Raw genomic sequence first — 13,573 nt, forward strand, 5'->3', positions numbered from 1 at the left:
CTTTCTTCATCTTCTCTCAGTCCCCATTCTCAGGGGAAAAGGTCAGGTGTCTGGACATCACGTGTCCGGTTGATTCTGTCGGCCTTCCATCAGCTCAGCTCCCAGCTTCGGGAGATCTTGATGGAAGCTTGGCATGTCCGGTCGGGAATCCCCTTTGGAAGGATGTTCAGGTAGGCTACGGCGCCAGCGATGTCAAAAGCGCCAAATAGTGGGGCCGAGTGGGATGGCGTTGAATGGAATTCGAGACCGAATCTGACCGTGCTTGACGTGCGTGCCATGTTGAAGCAAGGGCCGAGCAACTGGCACGAGGCGCCGCCCATTTAGGCATGACAAAGACAGATGTTTGCCATCATCAGGCTTCCACCATTCTTTGTCGCAGCACTGGTAGAGCTGTATAGGTTCCAGTAGCACCGGCGCAGGCACGGATCAGCCGACGCCATGAACACGTATCCGGTGATGGTGATGGATAATGCGTACGGGCTATCCAACGACGGCTCTTGGTGCTGAAATGCGCCAAGGACAAAGCAACCATGGAGCCGCGTCCAGGTCCTGGACGAAGAGGGGTTACGAGGCAGGCTGGCCGCCCTTTCTTGGTTAATCTCGGTCAACTCGCCCTTTTTGTGTCGTATCAATATCCAACGAAACATGCTTGGGGCCGTCCCAAAATAGCCTGGCTCTGCGATCTAACGTTAGGGGTTTAGGTACGGAGTTTAGGTTGTGACTGTGCCTGGGAGGATCTGGGGGTTTCGTAAGCTCGGCACATGGAAGAGAGAGGACGTCACCATGATGGCCTGGCAGTAGGAACCTTAAACAAGGCAGAGCAGCAGATCATTCATCAGCTCGTAGGTGCTGTAGCGGGGGCATCCCAGGGCCGGCTATGCATACCCAAAACATGTGCCATCAGGGACGCCAGCGAAACAAGGTTGTCGGCACTAGCCAGGACTTCAACGCTCCTGTGTGGCCCTCTCGTATCGCGCCTCAGGTTCGGCAGCGCCCCAGCCCAGCGCATCCGCAGCCATTCATCGGTGCATCTTGGCCCACTCGAGATCAAGGACGACCAGACGAGCGCAATGCGACTCATGGGGGCGGTCCATGCTGCGACGACGGACGGTCGACAAAGAAGTAAATCGGGTCGAGCTTGACGAGCACTCACCACCAACACCACCCCCTTCTCTTCGTAAAAGCGGAGATGCCCTTTCAAATCCGCCCCTCCCCCTAGAGAGGCAGGAGATCGACTCTTTGGAGAGCCTTTTTGTTTCAGCCACGGCGGAAAGGGGCTTCAGGGACTGGTCAAACTGGCGTTCCATCAGAATGGAGGCCACGGTTCGGCAATGGATGGATGAATCGCCATCGATGACTGCGATCAGTCAGCTCCCACCCGGCCATCAGCTTAACCTACCCTACCTACTACCCTACCCAGTTTAAGCAACACGCGACCAGATGCCATCCCTGGGCCATCCGCGCCATCCCTGGGGCTTTTTGGGGCTTTGTGCAGTGTTTGTGTGTCAATGTCTTACTGTGGTCTAGTGCATAGCCTTCTTGGGTCTGACAACAGTTCCTTAAACATCTTGGCTTTTGCCCAGCCGGCTGTTCACCTCGCCTTGCTCCTTCCTCCATCATACTTGCTCGTTTCTCTGTTCCTTCCAGTCGGTGCAGTGTCGATTCGATGATGTGAAGCAGGCCCAATATGCCTTCTTCAGTATCCTTTCTTTTTGCAATCTTTTTTGTATCAGTCCTCGTTGCCAAACTGCTGCATCTGTACATTCACCTGCACTCCATTGCTGCCATCGACTTCATTGTCTACCTACCAACCTTTTTCCTGCAAGATGTCTTCGTAATCTTCCTTGGCCGTCTCCTGCTGCGGAGGGAACGGACAATCGTCTCTTTTGTCGGCTATTGCTTTGGATGTTTCTTGACGCAAGTATCCCCCTCGTGTGCAATTTTTTTTTTTCGTTGCGCCCGCTTATGCTGACTCGCCGTTGAAGCTTGATTTCCATCGGCGCTGCATCATCAGAGCTTGGGTTTTACTACAGGACGGGCGGCGAAGTTGAGTGGAGCGATGCAGGGGACTACGCCAACGACGAAGGCCTCAAAGTCTTGCTCAGCGAGAGCCACAGCGTTCTTGTTTCTGCAGTAATCATTATTATTCTTGCATGGTTCACGCAGGGCATTCTCTACAAGCTCGTCGGTAACCTTGTAGCTGGATTGGGGAAGCGCATCGCTTCAGGTATGTCGCCTGACTCTCCAGGCTGTCCCACCAGGTCTTTAACCTTGCAAAAGTCTCCAGGTTTCTCAGAGGAAAACTTCGCCCGCAAAAACATGTTCAGAGCGATCCCGAGAATGTCGAACCGTTGATGGAGCGCGATCTTTCCGGAGATTCCGCCTCCCCGTCTGACTATGGTCGAAGGTCATCCGGCTCCGGTCGCAGTGGGCAAGAGAAGAGTCCGGAAGAGCGCGCTTCAATGCGACGGAGATGGTGCGCTATCCCTTCTTGGATCGTCACATCGTCTGTCTTGGTTTTTGTTGGTATCACGGCCATTGTCCGCCCCGAGAGGCCATACAACCATATGTCGACAAGTCTGCCCTTCCGAATTCTCGGTTCTTTCAAGCCGAGTCTCGGATTCTGCGCATCCAAGAATGACTGGCCCTTGAAGGAACTCATCCAGGAGTCCAAGTGGGAAGATCCTCAGGGCAACTTCAAGGGTTGGGCTCCTGGCAGGGATAGCAAGCTCGTCAAGCAGTACAGAGATAACACTCCAAAGTGGCTGCCCGATCCAATCCCCCACGGGTTTGATAAGTGGAATAAGACAAAATCGCAGGACAATGCCGCTTCCCCCGACGATTCGTGCCCCGGCACGCTAGCAGACCGAGGCTTCTATAACCCCGTTGCCGACCCAATGCGGATTACCAACCTTAAGGAGAGTATCCTGGGTTCGGTGCAAGAGGCCCTCACACAAAACTCTGTCAAGATTCGACACGTTGCCCTCATTTTGATGGAGAGCATGCGCGAAGAGCTCTTCCCTATCCAGCAAGGTACCGATATTCACAGGTTCATTATGGAATCCCACGAGGAGTCACTTCGAGATGATGTCAACGACCGAGTTTCCCGCTTGACACCAAACTTTGAGAAGATTACAGGCAAATTTGGCAACTTTAGTGCCAGCAACGGCACCACCTACGACCCTCCTGCGAAGCCAGTGTGGAATGACCAGACGAGGCCTGAGTATGGTGGTATCAACGTTGTCGGAGGCCTCACGAGCAGCAGTGTCTCGACAAAGAGTCTCATGGCAGCTCACTGTGGCGCTTGGCCCATGGCGGTAAACATGTTCGAGGAGGCCGAGCTCGAGAGCTATCAGCCTTGCATTCCTCAGGTCCTCAATATGTTTAACACATTCAAGCAAAACAAGACCAAGGCAGCCAGAGGCTGGCTGTCACTGGGGTCAAAGAAGAGTGAACAGTTTCACGATTACCCATGGCACTCTGCCTTCTTCCAGGCTGTTACGGACACATACGATAGGCAGGATATGTTCGACAACAAGATGGGATTCAAGCACATCTTTACGAAGCCCAAGCTCGACAAGGAGGCCAAGAGCAATCCCGACATGGAAGAGATTAACTATTTTGGTTATCCCGAGACGGATCTGAAAGCGCACATCAAGGAGTACATCACCGAGGGGCTCGCCACCAACAAGCGCCTCTTCATGTCGCATTTTACCAGCACAACTCACCATCCCTGGGGTGTCCCCAAGTGGTTCGACACCGAGAAGTATATGGGCAAGGAGGGCAAGCGCCACAAGGACTTTGACAAGTACCTCAACACTGTTAGGTTCACCGACATGTGGATAGGCGAGCTCATGCAGATGTTTGACGATCTCGGAATTGCCGACGAGACTCTTGTTGTCTTTGTCGGTGACCACGGACAAGCTTTTAAAGAAGATTTCTCCAAGACGGGTACCTACGAGAACCGCCACATCAGCAACTTCCGAGTCCCCATCTCATTCCGACACCCCAATATCCCTCGCATTCAGTACGAAGCGAACGTAACCTCGATCTCGATTCTACCGACTCTCCTTGATCTCCTTGTCCACACGGGATCCCTTAATGAGGACGACACGGCGATTGCGTCCGATTTAGTCCATGATTACGAGGGTCAATCACTGATCCGACCATATATGAAGTCTCAACACGGCCGTCGTGCCTGGAACTTTGGGCTCATCAACCCTGGCGGTGGTATGCTCACGGTCACATCGGCAGACGCACCCTGGAGACTGGCGATCCCGTTGAAGAAGGATCTCGAATACACATTTACCGACCTGGGGCAGGATCCGCTAGAGTTGGATCCTCTGGACGGGTGGGCTATCAAGCCCATGATCAAGGCGGTTAAGGCCAAGTACGGCAAAGAAGCGGCCGACTGGGTTCGTGAAGCCGACGCAGTGGCTCACTGGTGGACTATAGAGAGAAACCGGCTTTGGGGATACAATCGATCTGACGACTGAGCGTCGTTTAATGTATGATATGATGCATTGTGTACTTTTGCTTGGTTTTTTTTTTTTTTTGTTTGGGATCTGGGCTTTGGGACATGATAGCCCTGGAACATGGCATATACACCTGTATGTAACACAGGATGGGCTCTCTCGAGCATATTTGGTTCATAAAATGCATTGGACACTTCAGCTTCATCTCTTCTCACGCTTGATGTATCTTGGGTTATGGTTGATAATCTTCAGGCTCCCTCACACAGGTCAGACGGGTGACGCGTAATCCAGGCGGTTATACGAGCTTGACACGTGTGTTGATGTAGGTTGAGTGCCACATGCACAGGTTAACAAGCCTTCCGTTGTTGTACACGGTCGGCCAAATCAAGCAATAGAGCAACGTTTGCGACCCAGGAGCGAGGTTTCAGATTATCCAATCTCTGGCTAAACGCTGAGTGTATCTGCACGGCGCGTGCGGAACACATCATCAACCCCTGATTCTTGCGCCTGACTCCACCAGAGAGGAGCCACGAGAATGTCTGGGGCCGTCCAGAGGAAAAGAGTGGGCTGTAAGAGGAGGATCTGCAAACGACAAGCTTTCTGAAGGATTTCTTATCCATGGAAGGGTTTCACTTGAAAACCCACCAGATTGGAACTGACTCAGCAGAGTCAGTCAACCCATGGATGAGGTCAACTGACAGGGTCACAGAAGCAGAAGCGGCAGCTGACGAGAGCACTACATCTGCAGTGCCGAACCGACGACCAGAGCATGAACCGGATCGACAAGCCATAGCCATCAACGACATCATCATCGTCGACAGCGGTTCCCCAGCGTTGGTCTCACCCCCTGTAGCCAGCAGCAAAGGTCCAGCTCGTCGGGTTTGGGTGGTCGCATGCCTCAAGCCTCCAAGCCACAAAGGGACCAAAAACGATGTTTAGCATCAACCTCGTGGCCATCCATTTCCGCTTCATCTCGCCCAATGGCGTGGCTCAATTCGAGCATGCCCCTTCCAGATCTCATCTCAATTGCCGAGTTCCTGGCACCATGACGATTGCTAGTGTCTCACCTCTAGCCGCGTAGCGTCCTCTCTGCGGCCACCATATGCTGCTTGTCATGGCCGCATGCAAGTCAGTCAATCAACCGAAAGGAGAGGGAGTTTATAAACACCAAGGTATCGCAGAGGCAGTCGGGGGAAACGTCTCATACGGGAACGGCCCGAGAAAGCTGTTTTCTCTTTGCTTCGGTTCTCGCCTCTCGCCTCCTCAAAAGCACGAGACTCACAAGGCCTTGAACCTGCCCTCTAGTCTCTCCACTCTCGAGAGGACCCCTCCCCCGGTGACCCCATCGCGACCCCGCCATCCAGGCCCTTCCAGCAAATCCCGTCATGGAGAAGCGATCGAGGGCAGCAACTCCGGACCGAAGATAACAGCTTCGCTTTGCAAGGGCACCTTGGCAGCAGGGACGACAAATCCTCCGTAGCGTGACCAGATGACAGGAAAACAGTCATTTACCAGCAAATTGAACGGGACCACGGACCTCTTATAGATACGGCGACGGCGACCGACGGAGGCCTCGACCCATCCGGCCAAGCAGAGCAAGCCAGCCCTTGCATCTCGGCCGGCCCTACAAAGCATCTCGTTGAACAAACCCTGGCAACAACCTATCAACCAAGATATTGGCATCTCGATGCATGGTGGCGATCCCTAGCGACTGCGTCATCGAGCCCGCTGATTCGATGCTCCAGGACTTTTATCCCCCGGACAAACAAGAAAAAAAATATTCCCATTCATCCATGCCCACTTCAACAAGTGAGTGAGTGACATGCAGCAAGCAGCAGCAGCAGCAGCAGCAGCGGCAGCAGACAACAAAGACAAACCACGCCGCATCCGTTGGCCACCGTCTCAGTCGCCCATTGGAACGGACGCGAGACGTGCTCCAGGGGCAAAAAAAGAGAAGAGGATAATAACAATCACCGCCTAGCATCATCTTTTTTTTCCTCGTCTTCCTTACACTTACATCATTTCCCGGCTATAACCGCATCCCGTCTGACCGGTTGCAAATCAGCCCGTCTTGCCTCGAGCTCTAATAACCGTCCTCATCAGAGACATTTAGACAATAGGGCAGAAACATCGGTAGATGGTGATCTGAGACATCGGAAAACGTCCAAGCCACTGTCACTGTCTGTTTGCAGGTTTAAGCTGAGCAACTCGAGGCCCTGTCCCTAACCCTGATAAACGGGCCTACAGCACCGGGCAAAGTTTTGTAGGCGACAAGCTCCGAGCTCGCCTACTGCACTCGCCCATCACCACCTGGTTACTTGGTGCCAGGTTCTCGCTTCTATCCGCCGGGACCTGTCATTTCGTTCATGCCGGAGCGGGCATAGCTGTCTGTCAGTCTGAAAGGTAAAATTTTCGATTAGCTCTCGGCTGGGCTGGTGTCTTTTTTTGGCCACCAACCTACCTACTGTGCTGTACCAAACGGGACAAACACACGCACACAAGCACACTCACACAAGCCACTACACAAGAAACGGCTGCGCAGCGCACACCATTAATCAGATGGATGTCATGGATGCCGCCGTGGACACCATGAGCAACCGACCGGGCCCGAAGCTTGTTAGCACCACCGTCGGCGCCGTGGATAGCCCAACACCACCAGCAGCACCACCATACTCAACTAGCCCCTCCGACGACGCTTCTGCTGCCGACTTTTCCTCTTCTCCTCGCCATTCTCACATTCATGCTCCTTATCTTGGTTGTGGCCAATCCCTGCCCCATCACTATAGCCAATCCCATCCTCCCAGGTCCTCTCGCATCCTCTCGACGTCGTCGCCCCTCGCCAATTCGTCCTCCATCTCTGCTGCAGGAACCAAGGGTCACTGTGCCGAGCCGGACACGGCAGAGACCCACGCCCGTCGTGCAAGCTTCTCTGTTCCCTCACACATCTCGACTTCAGCGGCGGCCGTCAAAAACCTTCACTCTCTCCCACTGCGCACCCGCCGCGAGTCCATGACCTCTGACGTCTGCGTTGAGGATCTGGCGCTGGCAGATTCCCAGCTTGCCCTTGCCGAAGACCCCCACCAGAACCAGAACCAGAACCAGCAGCGGAACCTGAACCGCCTGCCCACCGCCAGCGACAGCTCCAACTCGAACTACACCGTCTCGTCTGAACCTTCCGGTGTCATCAACAACCGCCTATCTTCCTCATCGGATCCTCAGTCCAGGAGACTCTCAGGAAACTCGCTCTATTCTCTTGCATCTGCCCGAGGCGTCCTCAGCGGCTCTTCGTCTGCTCATGGGTCAGAGCTGGGAACACCACCACGATCTGTACCTGGCCTTCTCTCGACAGGAAAAGGAACAACGCCGTCTCAGTCTGAGCCTGGCATCTCCAACGTGACGGTCACCACCTCGTCCACTGCTCAGCAAGGCCACTCGGTCGTGGGACATCACCATCAGCATCACCTGGTCCCAAGGGATCTCCATTCACAGCCACTTGACTTTACCAAGCGAGCCATCCGCGACAACATGCAGAACAGCACTTCAAATTTGCGCTCCATGCCCGACCGCTCCCGCAGTCGTGCCAAGAGGCGCTTTAGCGGAAGCACTGCGACAAGTAGCCACAGCCCAAGTAGCGATCGGGGTCCCCACCATCGGGAAAGGGAGGAGGGTGAGTCCTCTTTTTTGTCCTTCTTTCCCCTTCTCTCATCTCGAAGCCACTGGCTTTGGAAGTGAGCGACGTCTCTAACCTGCTGCAGTGAAACCGGCTCGATGGGGAGTCATTGGTGTGTGCGCCCTTGACGTCAAGGCGCGGAGCAAGCCCAGCAGGAACATCTTGAACCGGCTGATTGCCAATCGCGAATTTGACGTGATTGTTTTTGGCGACAAGGTGATTCTCGACGAAGGTACGTTCGATTCACGAGAGAGATGTATTTTCTAGGAGAGACTAATCTGTTTTGTCCTCAGAGGTTGAGAATTGGCCCATCTGGTGAGTCCATTCCCTCGGTGAGCTGAAGTAGAATGGTGGGGTGCATCGACCAAGCTCCTGCAAGAGGCACGTGCCGGATTTCCTAAAACGATCACTAACAAAAGATGCAGCGACTACCTCATTTCTTTTTATTCGGATGGTTTCCCACTCGACAAGGCAATTGCCTATGTCAAGGCTAGAAAGCCCTTTTGTGTTAATGATGTCCCCATGCAGCAGATCCTGTGGGATCGCCGTCTCTGCCTGCACCTGCTCGACAAGATCAACGTCCGAACACCAAAGCGAATCGAAGTCAGTCGTGATGGCGGTCCCCAGATTCTCACTCCTGAAATGGTCAAGCACATCAAGGATGTTTCAGGTGTTTCCTTTGAGCCAATTGACCGTGCCAAGGTTCCTGCACCTCAGAAAGTCGAGTTGATCGAAGACGGGGATGCTCTGAGCGTGGATGGTGCAATCCTGAGGAAGCCATTCGTCGAGAAACCAACAAGCGGCGAAGATCACAACATTATCATCTACTTCCCAAAGAGCGCTGGTGGAGGTGCTAGGAAGCTTTTCCGAAAGATTGGAAACAAGAGTTCCGACTATATACAAGATCTAACCATTCCCAGAGCAATCACCGAACCCGACAGCAGCTACATCTACGAGAGCTTCATGCAGGTTGACAATGCCGAAGATGTCAAGGCTTACACGGTCGGCCCCGCGTATTGCCATGCCGAGACACGAAAGAGCCCTGTTGTGGATGGTGTCGTACGGAGAAACACGCACGGTAAAGAGCTGCGCTACGTCACGGCTCTGGATACGAAAGAGAGGGAAATGGCCAGTAGGATCTCTACAGCGTTTGGACAGAGAGTTTGTGGCTTCGACTTGCTGCGAGCGTCAGGGAAGAGCTATGTCATCGACGTCAACGGCTGGAGCTTTGTCAAGGACAACGACGACTACTACGACCATTGCTCCGGTATTCTCAAAGACCTCTTTGTTAAGGAAAAGCTCAGGCGTGGAGGTGTCACTCCTCCAATGCCATCGCCTGCTCCGTCAGATAACACCGACCCCTTTACTCGAGCAGCCAATGCATTCAAGGACCGTGAGCAAACAAGTTTGCCTGGCACTGGCGGGGTTAGGACAAGCATAAACTCCATGTCGAACGCTACGGATTCACAGCCCGACGACTCTTTCCGCCGTGTTCCCAGCGGAACTGCTACTCCTCTGATACCAGACAGCACTCTGCCCTCCAAATCCCACAGTTCTGTGGCGACACCACTCATTCCATCGGTCCCTGCTGATCTGAGTTTGTCTGGCAGCTCTTCGGCACCGCCACAGACACAACAAAGTGCCATATCGGATGCTCCATCAGAGCAGCCGAGCACCGCGCCCGAGCCGCCCCTCCCAACACACTCTTGGAAGTTGAAGGGTATAGTCTCCGTGATACGGCACGCGGATCGGACACCCAAGCAAAAGTACAAGTTCACATTCCATTCAGAGCCCTTTATTGCTCTTCTGAAGGGGCACCAGGAAGAGGTTTTGCTCATTGGCGAAGCTGCGTTGGGGAGCGTTGTACAAGCAGTGGATTTGGCATACGAACAAAACATTGAGGATCGTGGCAAACTCCGGGCTCTTCGAAATGTGCTCGTCAAGAAGGGAAGTTGGCCAGGCACCAAGGTCCAGATCAAGCCCATGTTCCGGAAAAAGAAGACGGAGGTGGTACCAGCCGTTGAGGAAGTGCCTGTGCCTGAAGAAAACAAGGAACCCAGTCCTACGGGACAAGAAGGCGAAGCATCGCTGGAGGACGAACCCTACCGGAGCCCAAGGCGGCATGATTCTCTCTCCGGTGTCACAATGTCCAAGTTTACAGCTGCTGAAGAAAGCCTGGTTCTGGACAAGCTACAACTCATTGTCAAATGGGGAGGAGAGCCGACGCACTCGGCCCGATACCAATCCCAAGAACTTGGCGAGAACATGCGCAACGATCTCATGCTCATGAACAGGGACATTCTGGACGAGGTTCACGTGTTCAGCAGCTCCGAGCGGCGCGTGACCACGAGTGCACAGATCTGGTCTGCCTCGTTCCTAGGCAAGAAGGATGTCCCTAAAGACTTCATCACGATCCGCAAGGACCTGCTGGACGACTCGAATGCGGCAAAGGACGAAATGGACAAGGTCAAGAAGAAGCTCAAGGGCCTATTGCGAAAGGGCAACGAACGGCCGGCCCAGTTTGCCTGGCCAGACAACATGCCCGAGCCTTCCGAGGTGCAGACAAGAGTCGTGCAGCTGATGAACTTTCATCGGCGTGTGATGCAGTACAACTACGGCAAATTGTACAGCGGCGCTGTCACATCGCTCAATGCCATCTCAAACCCGAGTACCGAGAGGCTATCGGGTGAAAACTCGAACTCGTCGATCGCGTCGTCGCTCTCACATGCAAATGCGGTCGGCCAGATCCAGGCGCGGTGGTGCTGTGGCGAAGACGCGGAGCTGTTCCGAGAACGCTGGGAAAAGCTCTTTTCAGAGTTCTGCGATGGCGACAAGGTTGACCCGAGCAAGATCTCGGAACTCTACGACACCATGAAGTTCGATGCCCTGCACAACCGTCAGTTCCTCGAATGGGTGTACACACCACCCAACCACATGCTTGACGAGTACTCAGCCTCCGGCACGAGCAACACCCCCAACGGTGCTAATGGCACCAAGGACGGAAAAGCAAAGTCGGCGGAGGATGGTAAGTCCTCGGAAGACGCCAAGGTTGACAAGAACCCATCGCCCGATGGCTCGGACAAGGTGGAGGCGGGAAGCCGGTCTGCCTCGGTTAAGAAGCTCTTCAGAAGACGATCATTCCTTAACAACTTGCGACACTTCAATGAGGAGGCGCCGCCGGAGCAGTACTTCCGGCTTTACAAGGGAACGAACCAGGCCGCGTCCAAACCGGACGCACGCAACGAGCCGCTTCAGGAGCTTTACCGACTAGCCAAGGTCCTGTTCGACTTCATCTGCCCTCAGGAGTATGGCATCTCGGACAGCGAAAAGCTCGAGATTGGCCTGCTGACGTCGCTGCCCCTGCTCAAGGAGATCGTTCAGGACCTTGAGGAGATGCAGGCGTCGGACGACGCCAAGTCCTTCTTCTACTTCACCAAGGAATCCCACATCTATACGCTGCTCAACTGCATCATCGAGGGAGGTGTCGAGACTAAAATCAAGCGCAGCACCATCCCTGAGCTTGACTACCTGTCACAGATCTGCTTCGAGCTCTACGAGGCAGAAATGAAGACAACGGGCGAGGGGGCGTCACCTCATGACGAGCCCACCTTCACGTACAGCATCCGAATTACCATTAGCCCGGGCTGCCACGTCTTTGACCCCCTGCACGTGCAGCTTGACAGCCGACATTGCATTGGCTTTGCCCCCAGGCGAAGCTTGACACCCCACGCCGACTGGTTGCAGGTCATCAAGACCTTGCGAGCCAAGTTCAATCAGTAAGTGCCCCCACTAAACCCTCCCTGCCTGCATCTGCCTCCTCCCCGTGACCTCATACTTACACTCGCACCGCAGGGTCAAGTTACCAAAGACGTTCCTGGCGGTGAATCTGTCGGATGCCTTCACATTTGAAGAGCTAGAACGGCAAGGGAGCGACAACGATGTGCTGGAGATGAAGGCTGTGCCGCCCAAGGATCTCCTGACTGATAGGCAAAAGCCAGACGATGAGGATGGTAGGAAGGATCTCGCAACCGGGGCCGGCGAGGTGATTGCCTCCTAGAGGAGGAAAATGCGCGGATGATATGATGGTTGATGGTTAGGGCAAGGTCTTGTGGAAAACCTAAAAGCCTCCCATTACAGCTCACCGCACATTAGAGCCATACACTGTACCGAAGATTGGCATCGTTGATGAGGCCAGACAGAGCCATCCTCCCCTCATCGGGGGAGGGGGTCAGCAGCCGTAGTGTTGCTATCAGTACCGTCCAGGGCTAGCCACCACATGAGGCTCCCAGGACGCACCATGTTGAAATAGCACACTGACACATGAATAAACCAATCAATCAATCGATCCTTGTGGCCGTCTCTTTCTGAGTGATAAGGTGCTCGAGGTGTAATTTTCGTCAAGCTCATATCAAACATGAGGGCTGTTTCCAGGCAACTGGATACCCAGGGGCTGAATCTCTTCTTCCTTACCTCCCATGTAGAAACCGTTGGGCTCCGTGCATAGAGTTTGCAAGTGCATACAATGAAGCTCACCCTGCAAAGGCTTGTCAGTAGTCGATATGGGGCGTCTTGGCATCCACCTTCAGGGGCTTTTTTCTCCGAGCAGCGTGTAAGACCTCCCCTGGTTTAGAAACCGACAACATGGGATTGGTGCAGCCATGCCAAAGCAAAAGGCCCAAAGGCCCAAACCCCCAACCCCAGGAACCGGAAATCTGGGTCAACATTCAGCTAGGCGATCGCCGATACAATTTCTTTCTCCTGAAACTCGCCACCGAGGCCGTGGGTGCCGGATCCTTTGGCCTTGGCCAGGGCTGAGGCAGTGCCACGACGAGTAACATGCGGTGGTATTCACCTAATGCTTTTCATGGGAAACCTGCTACTGCGTGACAATGACCAGATTGTGGGGGCGTTCGCCAGAATCAAGCCCAGCAAGGGGCCTTGCTGTGGGGGGAACTTCGACAGCAGGACAGGGTCCACGGTCTTTCGGTTCCTCCAAAAAGAATGTTCGACTTGTGTTCTGGAATGTGTGGATCCGCTGGTGGGCTCTCTCTTGGTGGCATGTTCGTGAAGCGCAGTCGCCTCATGAGCCTCTGCTCAGCCAGGAGGAGGGAAATTGCGCTTCTTAAGACCGACCGATTGATGACAGAAGTTGAGCAACAGAAATCGTCCTGGAGGTGGCAGAAAGAAGCCGAGGAACGATGGAGCGCTAGCAAGGCCACATGCGATGGACCTGATGGAAGCAAGCACAGTGGGCAACTTGACGCTCTCTTCACCCGTTTGAGAAGGGATGAACCTATCACTAAGGCAGCCAACCGTTAAATGATGGGCCCAAGCTCGATCGTAAGATGAAGTGTGCGAGCACAGCACACCGACTAGGTCCTTCCACTGGCTGGCGACGTCACTCCATGCCAGAAGTGGTTCAAGACAA

The 13,573-nt window shown here is 54.1% G+C and overlaps 2 protein-coding genes across 2 annotated transcripts; both read left to right on the forward strand.

The window, feature by feature from the left end:
- Positions 1-1,687: 1,687 nt before the first annotated feature.
- Positions 1,688-4,496, forward strand: NCS54_00251800 (Sulfatase domain-containing protein; the record flags this gene model as incomplete). Its single annotated transcript, XM_053148115.1, has 3 exons — positions 1,688-1,932; positions 1,986-2,227; positions 2,281-4,496. 3 exons carry the CDS (start codon positions 1,688-1,690, stop codon positions 4,494-4,496), a joined length of 2,703 nt encoding a protein of 900 aa, XP_053004090.1.
- A 2,568-nt stretch (positions 4,497-7,064) lies between these two features.
- NCS54_00251900 (Inositol hexakisphosphate and diphosphoinositol-pentakisphosphate kinase) lies at positions 7,065-12,202 on the forward strand (the record flags this gene model as incomplete). The annotated part of the gene is made up of 5 exons (XM_053148116.1): positions 7,065-8,142; positions 8,231-8,377; positions 8,439-8,460; positions 8,571-11,921; positions 11,998-12,202. The coding sequence occupies 5 exons, from the start codon at positions 7,065-7,067 to the stop codon at positions 12,200-12,202; spliced, it is 4,803 nt and encodes a 1,600-aa protein (XP_053004091.1).
- Positions 12,203-13,573: the final 1,371 nt, after the last annotated feature.

Source organism: Fusarium falciforme, chromosome 2, assembly GCF_026873545.1.
Source record: "Fusarium falciforme chromosome 2, complete sequence".
Lineage (NCBI taxonomy): Eukaryota > Fungi > Ascomycota > Sordariomycetes > Hypocreales > Nectriaceae > Fusarium > Fusarium falciforme.